Source organism: Anopheles ziemanni, chromosome 3 (genome assembly GCF_943734765.1).
Source record: "Anopheles ziemanni chromosome 3, idAnoZiCoDA_A2_x.2, whole genome shotgun sequence".
Lineage (NCBI taxonomy): Eukaryota > Metazoa > Arthropoda > Insecta > Diptera > Culicidae > Anopheles > Anopheles ziemanni.
Genome location: NC_080706.1, coordinates 13,287,069 through 13,307,052, shown reverse-complemented (window position 1 = coordinate 13,307,052; position 19,984 = coordinate 13,287,069). Strand labels below are relative to the sequence as shown.

Sequence of the window (19,984 nt, the reverse complement as noted above, 5' to 3'; positions counted from 1 at the left end):
GGTCTGGTTTGACTGTAGTTAGTTTACCAATTATGCTGTTCCGGTGTTGTTAAACTGCAGTATGTAACCATGTTCTCATCTGTACGATACTATAACTAGGAGCTGGTGAGCATATTCATTTATCCCCAGCGAAGGGGAGCTATGTTTAGGGTATTCTTTTTACCGAGTGTTGCAATTGGCCTTACTTTAGATTGACACAACAGTTTGGTAGGGTTCAGGTTTATCCCGATCATCTTCTACTCTTGTTCAATGGAGCGTCGTTTCAATAATCTGGCAGTAGCGCGGGGAGGTTTGTAAATTAAAAAAGGAATGTGAATGGCTAACTGTCAAAAATTTAAGTAAAAAATTAAACGTAAGTTAAAAAGAAACGTATAAAAAATTTAATTGCATCAGGAATGTTGGTGGTAATTTAGGTATTACTGTCGGAAAAATCGCAGCAGAAAATTTTGTTTGTGGGGTCAATTTGCACTGGGATCATTGGCATTAATATTCTGCTACACGGTATTGTAGCTAGGCTTATGTCACAAATTTATGGTTCCCTTTTGCTCAATTCAACTAGGAGTAAAGAAGGATTAGGGGGCGGGCATTAAGTAATGCGGAAATTCTTAACCTAAAAAACATAACAGCAGTAAGTGTAGTAAAACTGTCCGTAGTGGTTTTTGCTCGATTGCAAATATGATACAATTTGCACAATGTATGCTTATTGACTGGAGGAAAGACTACCCAAAAACCATGGTTAATGTTTATAGAAAAAGCTCTTTTCGGCAATGCTCAGTCTAACTGTTACTTTTTCTGATCGTATCCGTAGATTAATTGGTTTCCCAGTTCTTGGTTAGCAGTTTCTAACTGTTTTGTTTTCTAAACCCCGACGTGACAGGAGGTCAGTCCTGAGTCGTAAGCGGTAGAGTAAAAAAATAGCTGACCATGCAGTCTATTTGCTTGGAACTTTAGTTTGGCATGCGCTTTACTGAGGTTTTCGCCGTTACGCTTATATTCCTTGCTAGGCCAAGTACACGCGGAGAGCTTGGTATGGGAACAATGTGACGGTGCTACGGGGATCGTTTTTGGTTTCCGGTCCGATGGTGCTAAGTTAGTATGATCAGCGCCTTCGGCAGCTTTCTCACGCACCAGACGACCAGTGCGCAGCTGCTGGCCGCTGTGCGGTGATAGCTACGATATTTTGCGTAGGAGGATCCCTTCCGTACCACCCACACGACCACCCAGAGACCACATCGCGAGTTAGTGCCCGTTCTGGTTGAGCCCGCCACTCGGATGCAAGATCTCATTAATATGATGCACTATCAGATCGATCGCAACTGCAAAATTGTGGAGAAAGAAGCAAGAAGAGAGAAAAGAGAGAAACATCCAGTAGAACTAAGTTGCATTTCCAGTACGTGGAGTTGGAACAACGAAGGCTTGCCCCCTTGGGGTTGCCATGGACTGACCACCGATTGTTACTAACACCTAAACAGCTTATATCCGACGAACTATACTCTATACGGACTCTACGTGCTACACCTTAAATCACAATCATTATTGCTAATTGTGGTTAATTTCGACCCAAGAAACGAAACAACCAGTACGTTTATTAGTAGAAGTGATGTGAAAGTGTTACGTGATCCATGGTTAATGTGCCCGTACTTTCCATTAAAAAAGCGATGTGGAGTACAGAAGTTTTTGAATATTGTCTTCATTCGTCCATGAGAAAGATTGGTTTAAGAATAACATCTTCATAATTAGCATATATTCGAAAATTAAAGAGAAATAGGAAAGGAAGGAACCACATACAACTTTACCAACAAAAGTACAGTTCCCAAATACCAATCCGGCTGCGAAATTGTTTACCTGTGTTGTCTGCTCCTCTCGGTATCACGACATCGGCAAATTTCTTAGTCTGAAAAGGGTAAGGCGTGGATTGGTATTGGCTCGATGCTTTTAACGGTACGGAGTGGCCTTACCGGTGAGCAAAATTCCTCAAACGCTGGTTTCACAAAGTTCATGTAGGCGTTAAGGACCTGATCAAGGTCCCGGCCGCGTTCGTTAATATCACGGGGAACTGTATTTGCGAAAAGGTAACAACACATTCAATATGGATCAAGCAAATCAGCCAAACCTGTTTACCTCTTCGTGCCAATCTCGTGTCCGAATCGGTATCGACGAACAGTTTCATGTGGAACAGATCACGGATGGCAGGGAAGTAGAACACCAGGATTCCCTCGAACAGGACCACGTCGGCCGGGTAAATCGTGATGATTTTCTCCGGGCAGACCGCATTCCTTCGGTAGTCGTATTCGCTAATTTCCACCTTCTTGCCGTGCAGTATGTCCTGCAGCGTCTGCAGCATCAATTCCTCGTCGAAGGCACTCGGGTGGTCAAAGTTGAAAAGTCCCCGCTCGGCACGTGCCTTCTCTGCCGCCGTCAGCTCGCGGTAGAAACTGTCCTGGCTGATGGTGACTACCTACAAAGCGCGTGCCAAAACAAACGCAGATGCATTGTGGTCAGAAGCGATTACGTAAAACTGTTTGACGCCTGTGTGCACTGACTTGTCGTTGCGTATGATCCATATCAGCCTGACCCAGTTGCTCCATGATCCGCTTGCAAACGGTCGACTGCGGGACGGGAAGAAGGGGGTAACGGTTGTCCATCGACGTTAGTGGCCGTGTTTTATCAATTGTTTGTACATACAGCTGGTGGTGCTTATTTTTGGCACCATTTTCAAGGACGGGGACACATTTTCATCTTCGCTGCACTGCGCACTACCCCGTCGGCCGACATACACACTCACCTTTCCGCTGGCGGTTCCGCCCGCAACACCGATCAGAAACGGCGTTTTCACGCCATCCGTGCCGCCATTTATACGTATTCCATTGCCTACACCATTAATACACTCGCCGTCGCTCATTGTGCGTTGGTTGTAAAAGTTTTTCCACGTTTTCTTCACAAATCTGGAAGAAATATGCCAGGGGCGGACAGCGTGAGTAGGAAAATTGAAAACTTGACACAATGTTGTTGTTCTTACGACAGAAGAAGGTAAATAACGAGGTATACTACATTCGAATAGTTTGACATTTCCCAAGATCGTTTTGACAATCAGTGGTATACTGCCAAGATTACTTCAACAACGTAGGAATTGCAGTAATTGGAACATGCAATCGGTTACTTTGGAATTCCATTAGTAAAAGAAGTTTTCAAAAAGTTTTCACCGGATTCGTCCGATTCACCGGATTCGTCCGAACCGGATTCATTCGAACCGGGTTCACCAGAATCAGATTCACCGGATGTATCGGATTCACCGGATTCATCCGAACCGGAATCACCGGATTCGTCCATCCTTTGGCTTTCGGAATAGCCTTAAAGAGTCTTACAAAGTTATTTGTTCTGTCTGCTGTGCAAATATTTAAAGATTGTTTTCCTTTTTAAATTTACATTTTATTTAGATCAACAATTATAAATTACCGTGATGCGGTACGGTCTCTTCATCCAAGGTTCATAGAACACGACGGTTATGTCGAGAACAGACTCAATTATTTTTAGCACATGCTTAGTGCACATTGCAATGTTTGGTGCAATTAATTGCTTGATAGTTTGTTACAAACAGTACTACGTGTTTATGTAAATTTTATTCATCATTTGCTTCATCATTATCTTAATCATACACTTGTGTTTTCGTAACGTTCGTAACGCAACGTAAGTAACGTCCTTATAAAATTCAAATGTGATTGCCTTTACTCCAATAATTTTAATCTTAGAACGGATACGCTCAAACCATTCGACGGGCCTTATTGATGTGTACAACTTTCGGATTGAGCTTTTCAATTAATTCCACCACATTCATTCATCGCCATTTCTGTGTCGTCCATTCACCGATTGCGCACAGGTTGATGGATATGATTTTTCCGTTGCACCTTCAGCTGACCGTGAAGTATATCCGTTTCCAGTTGCTGGACCGCCAGGTAAGTAGAATGTGTTGGACAATATAGCGCAACCCGGCTGCAGTTATGCATTTATCACCCGCTCGCGCTAAGCTACAAGACGGCTGGGAGTGAATGTAGATATTTCGAATGCACCCAGATCCTGTCGAATACGCCCGCTTTTCGGGACGTTGTCAATCGAGATCCATTACGGCCGCGGTAAGTCGATTAATTTTATATATGATCGAGAGTGGTACTACCATTATCCTGCCTTAACGGTTACGATGTGGCGAAGTGTGCGGCCCTGCTCGAACGATATGCCGTATCATGGCTCTTTCGTTTCGCTGGCACTTTTCAAGCACCGCATGTTCGACGTGTCGTTATTGATTCGTGAAATATGTGTTAATCTGGTTCTTTCCTTTCGAAGGTCGTGTTCGACAACTCTCTCAACGTAGCCGTGACTCCTTGCGGTGGTTCTGGCCAGCGACTCGTGGGGCTTATCATTCCCCCACCATTCTGGAGGCCACCGTGGTTCCAGCTCCAATCCCGATAATCCCGTGTCTAATCCCAGCTAATGAACTGGACGATTATTCATGTAAGCTGGCGATGGCTGGCAACGTTTGACCCCCTTTCGCACGTTGGAATTTCCGCACGTGACCAGGGCTGAACTTTTGGCTGATTTTTCGTAATGCCGAATTCGTGGCCGATGGCAGTGAAGCTGTGAGTGCGCACTATGCCTGTCTAGTTGCGCTCTTCAGTCTCATAAATCAAAGGAACGGCCACGCCAATTTGGGCGTGAAGGTTGCGGTTGGGAAATGACAAATGTCTGACTGGTGATTGCAAATATTTTAAACTATTGAAACAAAAGGCACATAAGAGGAAGGCAACCGTTGGGTTGATTAGGAAACCTTAAGTGCTAAACAAAAGCATTCCGGTGAACATGGAACCATATTGAAACATAACGCGCAATGTAAGCTAACAAGTCTGTTTAATTTGACTGTAAATATTGAAACGATGGCGGACGGAACGCTGAAGGACGCTAGCAAAATTGCACCGCGGCCGTAAGGCGCCATAGCTTATATGGGCTCCGAATTCGTGCCAATTTGATCCGATTACACAAAATCCGCTAACATCAAGCGACCGATCGACAGATTCGGCGATGTTGATCTACAGAAAAATGAAGCCTTACGTCTTTGTTTGACTGATGACTCCATTATCCGTGTTCAACGGCGCGTCAGGATGTGCGTCCAGTTGAGGAAGGTTGTCTGGCCGTCAAAAACATTTCACTCGCATCAAAACGCACCGTCGACGCTATCGGCGATGGGTAAATAATGCGGTCATCAAAGCCACAACTCATCCCGGACATGGAATTGGGCTTCGAAGGTTGTATAGCGCACGTCATGGCCTGGGGTTCGAGTTAATAATCAAATCAAATAATTGGAGAAAGGAAGTGTGCCAGCAGCGTGGTTTCTGTCATCGATAATTAAACTTAATTTAGGTTAACCCAACACATTTTTCAGGACGTTCGATTTGGTTCATTCTTAACACATGTACCCGTGGTTTACGTTTACCATACATTCGGTTGATCACAAAACGGATCGGTCATCCGACTCAATCAGACTAGAATCCCATCCAACCATTAAAGACCTAGAAATGGTTCGTTTAGAATCAGCCACTTTTCGTAAAGCCGCTTAAAAGATGTCCTCTCCACGATGGTTAAGAGCTGCGGTTACGACTTCGGTATTAAGAAGCTAATGCCGGTAAGAGATCGCTGGGATTTCTCGATTGCTAATGGTCCCAAATCCGCTTATCGGGCGACTCATTATTCGCTAATAGTTTTTCAACACTTCATCAGCTTAGGCTTCCGTGTGTGCGCGATAGTGGATGGAGCATTAACAAGGGGTTTGATTTATGCTCACGGTGCGATGATTTATCATGCGTTGGGTTAGGCTTAGCATTTTTTCGCGCTTTGATAACGAATCACGCACGACCGGGCGAGAGCTTAGAACGGTATGGAGAAGCGGAGATCGTGGCCCAGGCCACCCAGAACAAACCACTGATTTATGGCACTCCGGTGGTGCACGATGTTTGAGTCACACTCTTTGGCTGTTTTTATTGCCGGTTTCTTCTGATATCTATGTTGAATCGTTGATGTTTGCTGCTGAGAGAATAAAATCTTTTTTAAAACTGTTCATAATTCTACACCGTACCTAGATCGTTTGAAGGAAGAACACTTCTCTAAAACCATGTACTAGCGTTTTAAAACATGTTCTTCAATTGCCAACGTTTCAAATTCCAGCCCCGGTTGACGGTTTACAAGTGTTGATCATTTGTTCAACCGGTTTAGCGAAAGAAGGCTCGGAAGAAAAAGATCCTGGACGGACAACCCCCAAACTCCCTTCAGGATGTGAATGCATCCGCAGGTTTATTTATCTTGCCCTTTGATGCATTTCGACATGCCAGTGGAATGTTGAACAATGCTCTTGAAGGCGAAAGTGGGCCCTGACTGAGCCGACACAAAAACACAATGCCACAACCTGTCGAAACGCTGGTTGCACCATGCATCAACTACGGTGAGGCCAGAGCCGGGTGGTTGGGTGTGCGGATGTGCATCCTGCGAACCGATGTTCCGATCTGTGGTTAGTTGCCTTCGCTGCTTTTCTCTTTGTGATGTCAGCAGCAGTTGCATTTTGGGCTGCAAACGTCCAAAAAGGGGCTTGTGTTTTCTTATCGGGTGCATTTCATCGTCAATTAGCAGGCAATTCAGAGGCGTTAGCAGAGTCGCTGCGCGTTGCAGATACGCGGTTGAGTGATGATAATACTTTTGGGTGCTCAAAAAATGGAAGATGTGGCCGAGAGGACACAGATAAGAAGCAAGATGTAGAAAACAATAAAAAGATTTTACGCTTCCTCGGTGCAGACAAAATTGAAGTTGAGAAAACGCGACATTGCGGATTCCTTTTGCGGGTGTGCAATTTGCAGCCATACCATAAGTTATAAATTTGAACGATAACACCGTTGTGATTCGGGAGTTTTCTTTCACGCTTAGCCAAAGAACAACGGGCAAAATCAATTCTATGAGTCGTTTGTTGTAATGCACTTAAAATTGACAAAGACATCTTAACATGTTTTCTAGAATGATCATTTAAAATATGTTTTAAAAAATGTTGAAAAAAGCATGATGCAAAATATTTAGTGAAACTAACGTAGATTCAACTTTTGAAGAAATTGTTTTCAACGTTTTTCTAATATTCTTCAAATTTTCTTCAAAAAGAGTTTCAAGAGTAAATTTTATTTCACCCTATTTTGTGCCCCTCGATCGGTCTCTGTTTTCCCATATTCCACGAGGATGCGCTCATCCTGCCAGCCCTCCGGGCACGCCATAAAACATTGACGGAATGGTTTAACGACAGAAAATTGCCATCTTGTCTCCCGCGTTCGGGTTATATTTTAGCCGATTTGTGAGATCGAACTGTCGTCATTGCGACCAAATTGTGGCCCGAAAGCGCTTCCGTTCGGTTGGAGGAGGGACGCCGGCGCAAGGAAGGGTACGATCGGTGATTTTCCGCCCGGCGAATAAATGTTTTTTGATTTGCAATAATTCACGGCTTTCGGCAGACCGTATCGGGGCGGCGCAATTTGGTCGCTCATCCCCCGCACCCCCTTTTCATTGCAGTATTCCAAAACCCGATTCTGTTTGGGTGCAATCTTCGCCGGCATGGAAATGGCCACCTCACGCCATATTCGCGGCGGGTCGATCGATTCTTTCGCGCCTTCATTCTTGCGAAGTACCATCGACGGGCCGAAAATGGTCGTTTTCACACTTCATTCCGTCCGTTCGGCTCGCGATGCAAACCGGTACAATTGTGTCTTTCCATGTGGTTTGTTTCCTTGTCTTTTTCCCCCCCCTTTCTTCAGCTATGGTCATTTTAAGCAATCTTTAAATTTCTTTGTTGGTGCTGCCGTCCTCGCACCGAAATCAGATTAGCGTAATTTATGCAGGATTGTTTGCGTCTCATCCGAGTTCGGGGTGTTGAAGCCCGACTTTTGGAACATTTCGGGGCTCTCCGATATTCACGCCGGTAGCCGCAGGCGTTAAATATCCTGTCCACTTGGTAGTGGATACAAATTATTTTCTCTCGGTACAGATTTATATTCAATGGAAGAAAGAAGAGAAAAGTTACGAAGAAGATGAAGTGAAGTTAAAAATTTAAAATGAAATTTTGGTCTTATTGAATTGGTTAAATTATTTTCTTTATTGTTATGTTTGTTATAGTAAAGATTTCGTGAAATAATATTTTGTCTTCTCTGATAAGCGTGGCATAAGGCCAAGAAACCAAAGCTCGTTCCGTGTATCCATGGTCTTCTAATTGAACTGTCTCATAAATTTAACCTCAATTGTCTCCCAAATTACGATAATCCTATCCCTAATTTGTGTTGCAAATCGGTTCACGCCTTCGCTCAAACCACCACGTACCCGGCGTAGTTGCTGACGCCGCAGAGATTTTTGCCCCGCGCCAACCGCATGTAACCGTCCTCGCCCCAGCCACCCCACCAGTTCTTCAGGATCCAGTAGTCTTTGGTGTAGCCGAGCAGCAGCATCGCGTGGTTCACCTTCGAGTTGTCGCACGCAGCCTCATCGTCGTAGATCCCATTGCTGCCGAAGGATGATCGGAAATAAGAGCTAGTTCAGATGCGCCATCCCAACCTGGGAAAACCATTTCCGTACCTGTACAACTGGAAGGACTTTGGTGCTGCATTCAGGCTTATAGGCAGTGGACCCACCTTCCACAGGGCATACGCGAGAGCATCCTCGTTCTTCGGCATGATGGCCCACTCGCTGATGTTGGCGATCGCGTAGTCTTTGTTGAAGGCACACTGGCCTTGCTGTGGTGGAAAAAGGGTGGAAACATTACGCCTCACAGTCAAGATACTCTAATTTCTTCATTTGTGTTATAATGAATACGTTAAGGAACTGGTGGAATCAGAAGATATTGTTCAAGGCAAAAACTTTTCGCGCAGATTTTAGCTGAATATTTGTAGAAAGGGGGAATGAAACACGATGCACCTGAAACGATGGAAATAAATGGCAATCGTTTTAACAGATGTGCAGTGACAGAAGAATGATGTTCATTTTTGCTTTCTTATCCCTTCCCCGGCCACTCCCGACCACTTGAGCTGAGTGACACTTTCAACGGGGGCCAGCGCAAGTGCTACCCGTTGATTGAAGTCCCGAGGCCGGAACATTATCCGGTTGTCATCGGTGCGGATCGTGCTGCCCGGATCGTCCTTTCCGCGCTGAAGGATGACATTGCAGTGCGGCACATTTAACACCTTTTCGGATGCCGGCAGCTGCATTTGTAACTCGTCGGCGGCAGCTTCTGCGTGCCAGATATGATCGCAATGGTCATCACCATTGGATGCGGTGCCATTTTTTTTTTTCACTTGGTGTATGACCGAACGAATCGGTTTCCGTCGCGGATCAAACGGACCGGCCGCTTGCCGGGGACGCTCGGGTGTGCCGAAAACGCCATTGTTTGCATTTTTGCGCCAACGCATGCGCAAGTGGGTCGCCGCGGTTGAATGTGCGGAATTGCATTTTCCCATATGCTCCCTCTGGTGTGTGTGTGTGTATGGATGATTGACGTTTTTCCTCTGTCACTTGCTGCGATTGATTGTGGATCTGAAGGTGCTGATTACACTGAACAATGCTGGAGGATAACTTTAGAAAATGTTCGAAGAAACCAGGTCAGTGTTATTGCTGGTTTCATAAATTCCATAGAATTATGTTCCATTTAAGTTAACGAACGTCTTCTCTTCACGAGTAACAGGTTACAACTGAGTCAAATGCTTCGTTGTTGCCTTGCTCAACTAACCTCCAAAGACAGTTGCTTTTAAATGTTTTGGTTTATTTGATTTTATTTAAAACCCAAACGTTACGTTGGCGTTCCATTATTAACGGCAGGTGTTTTGCTGATCGTCCAATATATTTGTGCTGAGGTTGTTTATAGTTTACGTTAACTTGTTTTCTTTTTTAAGACAGTGTTAATTTTATGTAGTTGTAGGAAGCTTCTTCTTTTAGTTCGAAATTCATTAAATTGTGTTATTAACAATTTTTATGATTAAAGGTTATATTGAAATAAGCGATTGCGAAACTATTGACAGTTTTTGAAAAATGAACAAAAATGTTATACTTTCATACTACCAATGACAATTAGCCGCAAATTTTTCCGCAATTGTGTCCCTAAATGTTGCTGCTGTCTCGCTTATCTGATTCCCGATCGAGTGGTCAAACTGCTATGCTTTCAAGTTTAACTGCCATAAATTAATAACTCGCCCTGGCAGCCATTAGGTACTCCATTACTGGCGCGACAGGAGTGTCCCTTAAGCTTGAAAGGGGGGGTTTGTCGTTTGCGAAAAATGTACTACAAGTCGCCCGGTTCGGCCATTAAACCGCATCCCGTTCGGAAGCACGTGTAGCTCGACACTGACCCTCTCCGCGGGCTCTCGAACTCGGGGGATTCATTTCTGCTACTGACTTATTTTAATGACAGTGCCACCGATCGGTTACGATTCGTTTCTCCACGGGATTGCATTTAAAGGCTCGCTCTTCTTCGGTGCAGGCACATCCCCAGCGCTTCCCTCAACCGTGCTAAGTGGTGCGCATATTTTATCACCTGGAAACGCACACACACACACACACACGCCGATGGGACTCAACCCCAGCCGTTTGGCGATCGAAATCCGTACGCGATGCGGACGAAGGGCGAAAATAATGGAACCGCACGTTCTGCCCTTGACCACCGCAAAGCCCAGGCTGAAGATGACGCTGCCAGTGCATGATTTAATTACAGCGTCGATTAAGATGAAAAATTTGCTACACTTTTCATCCGAAACTGACACTCGCGGGGCAGGGGCTGGGAATGGGTTTGGCCGTTGGCTCGAGGTGCTCACCGGTGCCCCTATTATTAGGCTCATGCCTGGTGCCAGTGGCTGAAGAATGCGTTTGGAATGGGTTTTTACATAAGAACCGGCTCGACGTTTCGCCGCCGTCACTCGGGAAAAAAGGGCATTTTTATGGAGCGTTGTCGCAAACCCCTTTCTCATGCGAAAGGTGCTTCGGGGGAGTTATCCTGGATCGGCGTCAGAGCTCGCCATGCACTAGGCCCAGTTTAAGCAGTGGACGAATTTATGCTCCATTTGCATGAACATCCATCCCGGCCGGCCGGGCGGCGTCAGTTGCCCCGGCAGACGTGTCGGGTGTCCGAGATTAAAGCACGTCGATAAGCAGATTATGTACGCGTCCAACCGAAGGTCCCTGAGTGGAGGAAAGGGCGACTGGTTTGCGGGGCACTTAGCGATGCGAACCGGGCGAGAGGAAGTGAAACTTGTTTCACATAACTTAACACGCCGTAGCGCGAGCAGAATCGGGAGCAGTTTCTTTCGCTGAAAATAAATTATTATCACAACGTCTCGTCCCGTTGGCGGTGATAAAAAGCTTGCCGGGCCCATTTTCGCGGACCGAGGGTTTCTTGTTTTTTTTTTCTGAACTCGATCATCCCGTGTCCACGGGCAACCTGTCCCCGAAGGTGAACCAGGGAAGCACTTCCAGCGAACCGGTGTCTCCGGCGGTTATCTAACATTAATTAACATATAAATATTGATCTTCGCTTGTGGCAGTCCAGGATCTTATCGCTTTCCATCGGGTGTTAGGAGCCGTCGGTTGATGCGTTTCGGAGTGTGCTTACACACTCCGGCACTCCGGTGCCAAGGATGCGGCCGGTCCAAATCGGGACCACGCCACGGCCTCCGGAATCAATTGATGTACAAAGTGTTCGCCCAACAGCGTGTCCGCTGGTGTGGAAAGATCGGCCGATAAGCACGACCACGTGACATGCGCAGTTGGCAGTTGCGACGCCGAGGATGTGGCCGAGAGGATCTTCCCTCGCACGCTGGGTTCACGCAGGTTATCTTGCTCCGCGAGCAATAGATAACACCGTTTAACCAGCCGCTATCGGGCAGCGTAACGGCACGCCAACCGGGTCCCCGGAGTAATTAATCGATGCATATCGATAGGCAAAATTAGTGTCAGCTTGTATTAGTCGGTGGGGATCGCAACCTCCGGGTAGCGCTAATGAAATCTTAACGAGCTCGTAAAATTAAATAAATAAAGCATAACGGCGTGCCGATGCTCGTGTTCTGTCAAGAGCTGACAGTTGCCAACAATGTTATTTTCTGTTTGGTTTAATATATTAACCGTATTCACGATTGTTTTTAACCCGTTTGTACCCTTAGAAAACGAGTTACTTTATTGGTGAAATACTTGTGACCGTTTCTGGCGAGAATTCTTCTTCCAGCACAGTCAAGTACGCAAAAAGATTTTTAACAACATTTAAACGATTTCATGCTTGAATTTCCATACCGTTTCCGACCATACTTTACTTAAAAAAAAGTCTAAATAATTCATAATGAGTTAAAAGTTAAGTGTAGTTTTGTTAAGTACCGAAAGTCAAGTGGAAATAAATTATATATTTTTAAAAACATATAGAAGGAAACAACTTCTCATTAAAATAGTTTATTACAGTGCACAAAGATTTAAAACAAAAAATAATTACTACGTTCAGAAAAAATTAACTATATAACAAATATCCATCCATGTGTTTCTGCGATAATTGAGGAACATAATTAGCTTTCGAAGAAATTCAAAAACATTGAAAGTATTTCAAGTGCAATGAAGAACTTATTGTTAAAATGATAATTCGTTACGTATGACTTCATTGACTATCGGCCGAACATGACAAAACATATTATCCTTCTTAACATGAAATGAAACAAAGTTTCCATTGTCCGTTTGTAAAAGCGATTCGCGTACAGAAATATATACTGTTGCTAACATCAGTTTTCTGACACTTATAAATCATGTTCCATCGGCAAGCTTGTTGTGGTAGGCTTGTACAAAATTTGTTCCAACTGGCAGCTCGTACGCTTGAGTGATAGGATTCCACAAACGGTGGATAGTGATCGCAGAGTTAGTCGTTTTTTTCTCGTACAACTGACTATATTTTTTGCCACGATATTTACGAACGAGATTCTTTCCCGAATTGGATCGAAATCATCGTCTGCGATCGAGCAAACCCTGTGAAGATCGTTCGCACTTATGTGCAAATTTAAATTCGTCCATGTTCATGTTCACGAGCCCTCCCTCCGATCGATTCGACAGCGTGTTCAACATTTATTCTGTCGGAGATTGTGCCGTGTTTCGAAGGAAATTTTCTAGCGAAACCGGGCCAGGGAGAATGCCACGAATCCAAGTACCATCTTCATGGGCGATATTTGGCGAAACAACACCGCTCCACTCTGGGTGCGTTCTTGGAAGACGTCGCGATCAGTTGTTCTGGGGCACTTTGGATCTCGTGTCTGGTTCAGTTTTGCTCTTCCTCGCTGTAGGATTGCTTACAACATAACTGATCACCCGAGCGCGAACGCGAAAACATAAATAAATGATTTTAATCTACATATGTGATACAATTTATTTCAATTTCTCACTCAAAGCCTCTTGTTTCCAGCACGAGGCAACAGTTTGTCTGTGATGTTGCGCCTGAACCGGTCGTATATCATCGATTCCTTTGGAACGGATTTTTAAATCAAGGGGTCTAATTGATATTGAAAATCATGAGTATGTTTTATGGATGTTTTATTTATACTGAATTAGGTTTTGAAAAAATCTGTATCAACCAATTAGAAGCTTCCTTTTTTGGTGATAATTCTATATCATCAAGTATATGTTCTTACACTTTTAATGATTCCACTGTCTGACTGTTACTACCATTTCTCTTTTTATTACTTTCTGCTGCAAAATAAAGAAAAATCCCGCCTTAAAATTTGTTTTAAATACTGCCTACATAAACACTACTCACCAAACGACTGTTCATACCAAATCCTCCAAAATCTTTCGAGTGCCGAAGAAAACTGCATCGTTGCAGCAAAACCGAGGGCGTGCGTCGTAGGTAGGGATTCAGACGACTTTCGGACACTTTTAGGCCGAACGTTGGTTGCGCATGAATTAATGCACGTCTGCCAATTTCCACACCCACCGGAACCAGAACGAGCGTGAAATTTGGTTGTTTTTTTTTTTCTCCCCAGGGTCTGAATATTTATGTCCTTGCCAATGGCCTGCCGTTGCCCTTGGGGCTCGGGGTTGCTCGATTGGCACGTCGAACGAGGTGTCCGAGTGCGACAACGGCAGGCGTTTGCAATTAACACGCTCGCGGCGTCGTTCCTTCACCCCTTTTTTTGGCGAGTAAAATCTTTAATTTCGGTCGTCCGATGTCTGGTTAGTCGCAAAGAAGGGTGAAAAAATGGCCAATCGATACGTCCATGGGGATCCTACGCATTCAAACGCAAACAAGAGCACATCGCGTCCCGGACGCAACATTCCGGTAGATCACATGCATCCCATCGCAAGGAATGCGTCGGAAGAGATTGCTTGTTTTGCACCGGTTCCACCCGGCGTAGGACGGACGCTGCAGGAATTAAAAATGTTTAATGATTTCTTAATTATGACCTCTTGCATGGCTCCCACCTCCGGAAGGTTGATTGGCCTTAAGGACAATTTTATTTAAAATTAAGCCCACCAGCTTTCGGCCCACGATGAGATCGTATGTTTTTCGTTATCATTTTCAAAGTTTTACAGCGATTTTCATATAATAAATTACTCGTCTCAAAGTAGCCAAACAAAATTGGCAGGTTTGGAAAACCGAGAAGAATATTAATTGTCATGGAAACATTTTTCGCTTTTAAGAAGATACGGCTTAAGAATCTTTTTAAGAAACATACAAATTTGTGGTAGCGTGCTACATTCTTATATCGTAAAGTAGAGTATGTTTGTTATGTTCATACTCCAAACGGAGTCTATGCAGCAAACTGGTTGCCTCCACGGGGGCCACCGTCTTGCAAAACACGCTCGTAATGAGATGTTCCGCCGGGCGTCTTGCGGCACCACGGTTGATTATATGTGGCCACGGCTAGCGATGCCAAATTTGGTCAAATGAGCTACCGATCCGGCAAACGGAAGGCTACACCATCGTGCAGCATTATTTGGCGCATTATTTTATGCTTTCTCACGGTTCCATCCGCTGCTGGGGTTGGCTTGTGACCAGTTCGGGGTGCAATCTCACACACCCGACCATGTTCGGAGTGCACAAGGTGCCCGCGCGATTACGCACGCTTCATTTAGGCTTAGGCCCGCAAAGTGCGCAAGGGACCTTTGACAAGTGCACAAGTGCGCAACACGATGGGCGGCGATCAAAACTCGGCGTCGGCAAATAGAGTGACCGGTTGATTGAGAAATTAGCGAAAGAAGTTGTCTTCGTTTTACGACTGCGCACTGTGTGGTTTTCAAGAGTTTAACTTTAACTGGAGCCTAACCTACTACCACCGTGCAGTTGCTACTGGCTAATGGAAACTAGAATAATTTGTTTTAATTACTATTGGTCCTTTTTAAATTATTTTGCCAATAGCCCAGCTATTTTGCAACCTATGCGGTTTAATTTAGATACTAAATAATTATACACAAGACGTCTTAAAAGCTGGGAAAACAAATTAAACTTTTATTTTCATTGGTGTGAAGCTAATTGATTCAATGTTATGTCACGGTTGTGCAAGAAAAACGCTTGAGTGAGATTTTTGCAACATGTTTATGTTGATGAGAGGAAAACAGAAAGAAAACATCAACATCTTTGCGTGCCGATGCAAAGGAGAAAATTAATTAAACGTATGTCCTACCGGGGGGGGGGGGGGGGGGAACTTTCGTCCGAAACGAAAGCCAAAAAAAAAACGACCGATCGTCTTCCCCGTTCGGAACGCCAGTGTTGCGTTCAATAAACTGCAACAAAATGGCAGTGTGCGTATTTGCTTTTAATTATTTATGAATGTAGCTAGCAAAAACGGGTTGCACACCGACGGTGGTCGGAATACATTTATTCCATCCCAATGCTGCAAATATAAAACTAATTGCATTTTCCCACTGCATTCGCGCGATCGCGATCGGGAGTTTTTATTTCCCACCATTTTCCCACTGCACTCCCTCTTCAACCCCCGGTGCATTGGACGTGCCCCATGTTGACGGTTGTCTTCCCCCTCTCGTGACCCTTCCCTCGCGACTGGTTAAATATGTTCCATGCGGTATCAATCGAACCCGGCGCGAGATGGCCCGGCATGCCGCAACTGGCATTGACTGGCTGCCTATTGAGTTATTTATGATGGAGCTATTAATTTTCAAACTCCCTCGGTGCGTTCTCGAGCTGATGCTGTTACTCCTACCCTCCTCCACCGCCTGGAGAATGAGTTAATGGTGCGTTTGGAAAACTTTTCATTCAACAACACAGTACGCACAGTCCGGATGGGGTGGAAAAAGAGGGATAGGCCTAAAGGGTCCCGCGTGTAGTGGTAAAAGTTTGATGAGAAACTGTCAGCCGATAATTGCAATCGATTTGATGGCTTTATTAAGTTATTACGGCAATTTATGGGGTTTTCCCCCTTTCTGGACGCTTGCAACTCGGCCGGTGGTGAACTCGGCTTGCAGTTTGCAGACGGACGACTGACACCGTTGGATGCTGCTGCACTTTTACCAAACACCCTCCCAGCATACCTCCCTTGGGTGCCATAATCGATCGTTTACGGGGTGGGATAAAAAACGATGAGTAGTAATAGTACTAACGCTTGCGTTTCGGTGTGAAGGATTGGTGTTAATTGATGATACGCGATCGTAATGCAACTGCAACTGCAAGTCGATGGCCCGCCGATGGTGTTATGATGGGTCGAGGAACGCGCCTTGTTTGCAAATGTTGCAAATTGATTCCCGAGTGTCGGTGGAGGTGTCAGCTCGTGACATAAACGATCGTGTGAACGGGGAGGTGAATGTACGGCATAATTATTTTGCATCAATATGATGTGATTTATTAGTATTGCCCTATTAAATTTAAAATCTTTTATTTTGCTCTTGCTCTTAAAAATGAATGATCAATTTGCTATGCCGTCAATAATTGTTCACTACGAATCTAATGTTTTCTAACTTAGTCAAATACAAAAATTTCCGAAGAAAGCTAAAACAAACATTTGTCTCTATGTGGAACGCTAAAAACAGAAGTGGCGTGTGCATCGGCAATCCAGCTGAACATAAATAATCATTAGCCACCATTCGTTGCTTGGTTCGTTTTCCCGCGCGGCGATTATGAATAAATAAAATAGAAAAAGCACTATGCGCAGCGCGCGACAACCCGAAATCCCTCGGGGTGGTGGGACAATAATTTTTAATTTCTGTTTGCTTTCGTCCATTGTGCGGCCGTCAAAATAATTCAATAGCAAATGGTAGAGCGTAAATTTTTCTCAAACCCCTCTTGCCAAACCGGCTGAGCGGGAAAGTCCTTGCGGCGCCGACGGGATGCCGGTTTACGATGGGCGATGGTCGTAAAAAAAAGTCACCGGGCCATCGGACGCGACAAATCAAAGTTTAATAATTCTACCGACACCTCCTCGGACGGCACACTCCATGGATGGCCTTCCGAAGGATGCGCCCCCAAGCCCGGCGAGCGGTTCGATGGAACCCGTTTTCATATTTTAATGTTTCACCGTGGGCCCATCATCGCCTCGACGCCTCGAATCTGGACGCTGCCTAAGAGAAAACGAAGGAAGCGGAGAGCTTGAGTGGTCTTAGTGGAACCGAAACGAATCCAATCTCAGCGGGGCTACTGGAGTTTTACGAATAGAAACGCTTCAAAGAGTGGCCCCGGTCCACCAGCAGCGCGTGCTTCTTAGGCGCGCTGCCTTCGCCTAAGACAATAATGGGTGAATATTGTTCCATAACATATAAATTAATTTAACAGCGTGACCATATCCCGTCCCGATGGGTTCCCCACCACCGAACGGGGATCCGGATCAACCGCGACTCTGGTTCGATCCTCTGGACACCGCCTGTGCCACCTGTCGCGAGAAGTCGGTGACCGCGAGCCAACGATTTGTCGTAAAATATTTGGCTCGTAAAACCGTTAAATCAAACCGCGCGGGAGTCTCCGTATCGACATTTCGGCGTGTGCCGCTTTCGGGCGGAACGCGAATCCTCCGTCCGCAGAGCGCCTTCTAGGGGAAATTAAATCCTGCACCCCCTGACGGCCGGCTCGATCGATCGAAAACGGTATCGGTTTGATTTGTTCCAGGCACCGCACGGGTTCGGGATCGTGGGGGTGTTTTTTTTCAAATTTTATGAGCCTTTTATGAGGACTCGCCAGCGGACACGTCCCGCTGTGCTAGGGAACAGGGGTAGTCGGCGAGAAGGGGAAATTGGAAATAGATTGGATCGTCGATGGTTCATGGTAGCCAAATACCGCTGCATTACCGTTTGGAGGTGATAAAAATCGGCTATTACAATCGGTGGTGGAATGGTTATGGTTTGTCTCGTTGGGCCTGGTGGGGAGGACTGGGAGGGGGGCGTTGACCAATAATAATCTGCTCAAGTTGCTTACTTTGGGTGGACACCAGATCGAGATAAAATGGGGTGCGTCCGATATTAAAAGTCAAGCTAATGTATTATTATTATACCAGATTGTTCAAATCCGTTGCCAAAAGAAGTTTCATGTAATTTTGCCGAATTTATTCGCAAAATATAACTGGAAATCTTGAAACCGACTCATTTATCACACTTTACAGGATCGTGATCAAAGTTTCACGCGTCCAGGGAAAGCATCATCAACACATCAAAACATACACGCTCCTTAAGTCCTAGCTGGAGGCGTTTGCAAAAGGGAAAAGGAAAACCCCGAGCGCAAACCGACGATCGCTATCGAAAAGGGCACCGGACCCGATCGATAACGATCGAGAAAAGCTCATTGCGCAAACAGTTCACCCGCTGGCCGCGCGGCGCACGCCACGATTGCCGGGACGAAGATACGCCGGAGCATAACCTAAAACCACAATGCAATCCATTTTTGGCATCACGATCGCAATCTTTCCCTCCCACCATCGCCACCCTTCCCACGAGTGGGTCAACATATACGTTCGGCGATATGTCGGCGTTGCGGTGGAGGGCGGAGGGAAGGGAAGAGTGATGATATGCCGGCGCAATACCCGCGACCAGCCCGTTCGCCCCCGGACCGTTGCATATCTTGTCTTAATTGGTAATTTCAATTTGCGCATACCTGCGTCGCGTAATGCGCTTCCATATATCACTGCCAGGCCACGGCGTGAAGTCGCGTGAAGGCAGCATCGTTGGCCATGTTGTCGTTGTTGTTGTCGTGTTTTTTTTACTCTCTTCTCTGCCCGCACGTCTCGCAACCTATTTGGATCGATCGGGCATTCCGAGGCGGAGGGGGACCCCGAAGAAAGCGTCGAGATCGGGAACGGGACGGACCCTCGCGGGAGTGGTTTCGAAAGGGAAAGGGGTGTTGCTTTTTGACACCTGATCGATGCCGTGCCGGGCCGGGCGACGTCCCGTGCCGCAGTTTCGCCGTTTCGCAACCGGTTGCGGCGCTGCAGGTGTTTGGCGGAACGGTGACCGGTGGTCGGTGTATGGTTCGAGCTGGCAGTTGCACCGGAATGATCCTTTACGCGGTCATAATAACAATGCATAGCTATAGGGCGTGAGAGTGGGTGGAGAATGTCGGGGAAGCTAGTGCTAGAAGGCAGTGGTCGGTAGCTTTTGGAATAGAGGAATGTTCCAAGGACCTTGTTGGAAGCATCGTTAGTATCATCACAAGATTAGAAGGCTTGAATGCTACAAATAGAGCAACATATAGCTAAAAGAGATTTGAACTCATATAGATAAGTTTTGATGAAAATATAATTGCGTTAGAACAAGGGTAAATAGGTCATAGTTTTGATCAGGAATACGATCTACATTAAAATTCAAGCTAAATAAGAATAAGTTTGAATATTCGATATCTTTTTAGCTTTCAAAATATTGTTTTTAACTTCACCAATTCTTATTTGGCATTTCTAACCTATTATCGCCCGAAGATTCAATTCAAGTTTTGTTCGTAAACCTTGTTGCAATTGTTATGTTGTTAAATTTATTCACTTTA

General features: G+C 45.4%; 2 protein-coding genes across 2 annotated transcripts; both read right to left on the bottom strand.

Moving 5' to 3' along the window:
* Positions 1-1,056: 1,056 nt before the first annotated feature.
* LOC131286171 (uridine-cytidine kinase) lies at positions 1,057-2,987 on the bottom strand. The gene is made up of 6 exons (XM_058315070.1): positions 2,786-2,987; positions 2,544-2,609; positions 2,122-2,458; positions 1,959-2,056; positions 1,846-1,894; positions 1,057-1,316 (listed from the first exon to the last, which is right to left on the bottom strand). The coding sequence occupies exons 1-6, from the start codon at positions 2,900-2,902 to the stop codon at positions 1,240-1,242; spliced, it is 744 nt and encodes a 247-aa protein (XP_058171053.1). The 5' UTR covers positions 2,903-2,987; the 3' UTR covers positions 1,057-1,239.
* Positions 2,988-8,372: 5,385 nt separating this feature from the next.
* Positions 8,373-9,269, bottom strand: LOC131284111 (cathepsin M-like). Its single transcript, XM_058312967.1, has 3 exons — positions 9,129-9,269; positions 8,641-8,798; positions 8,373-8,568 (listed from the first exon to the last, which is right to left on the bottom strand). The coding sequence occupies exons 1-3, from the start codon at positions 9,267-9,269 to the stop codon at positions 8,373-8,375; spliced, it is 495 nt and encodes a 164-aa protein (XP_058168950.1).
* Positions 9,270-19,984: the final 10,715 nt, after the last annotated feature.

Coding starts and splice junctions, on each gene's coding strand:
- LOC131286171 (XM_058315070.1), bottom strand. CDS start 2,902: ATGAGCGACGGCGAGTGTATTAATGGTGTAGGCAATGGAATACGTATA. Junction 2,057..2,121: donor CACGAGATTGGCACGAAGAG/GTAAACAGGTTT, acceptor TCGCAAATACAG/TTCCCCGTGATATTAACGAA. Junction 1,317..1,845: donor GAGAGGAGCAGACAACACAG/GTAAACAATTTC, acceptor ACAATTTTGCAG/TTGCGATCGATCTGATAGTG.
- LOC131284111 (XM_058312967.1), bottom strand. CDS start 9,269: ATGCAGCTGCCGGCATCCGAAAAGGTGTTAAATGTGCCGCACTGCAAT. Junction 8,799..9,128: donor CTCGGGACTTCAATCAACGG/GTAGCACTTGCG, acceptor TTTCCACCACAG/CAAGGCCAGTGTGCCTTCAA. Junction 8,569..8,640: donor AAGTCCTTCCAGTTGTACAG/GTACGGAAATGG, acceptor ATCCTTCGGCAG/CAATGGGATCTACGACGATG.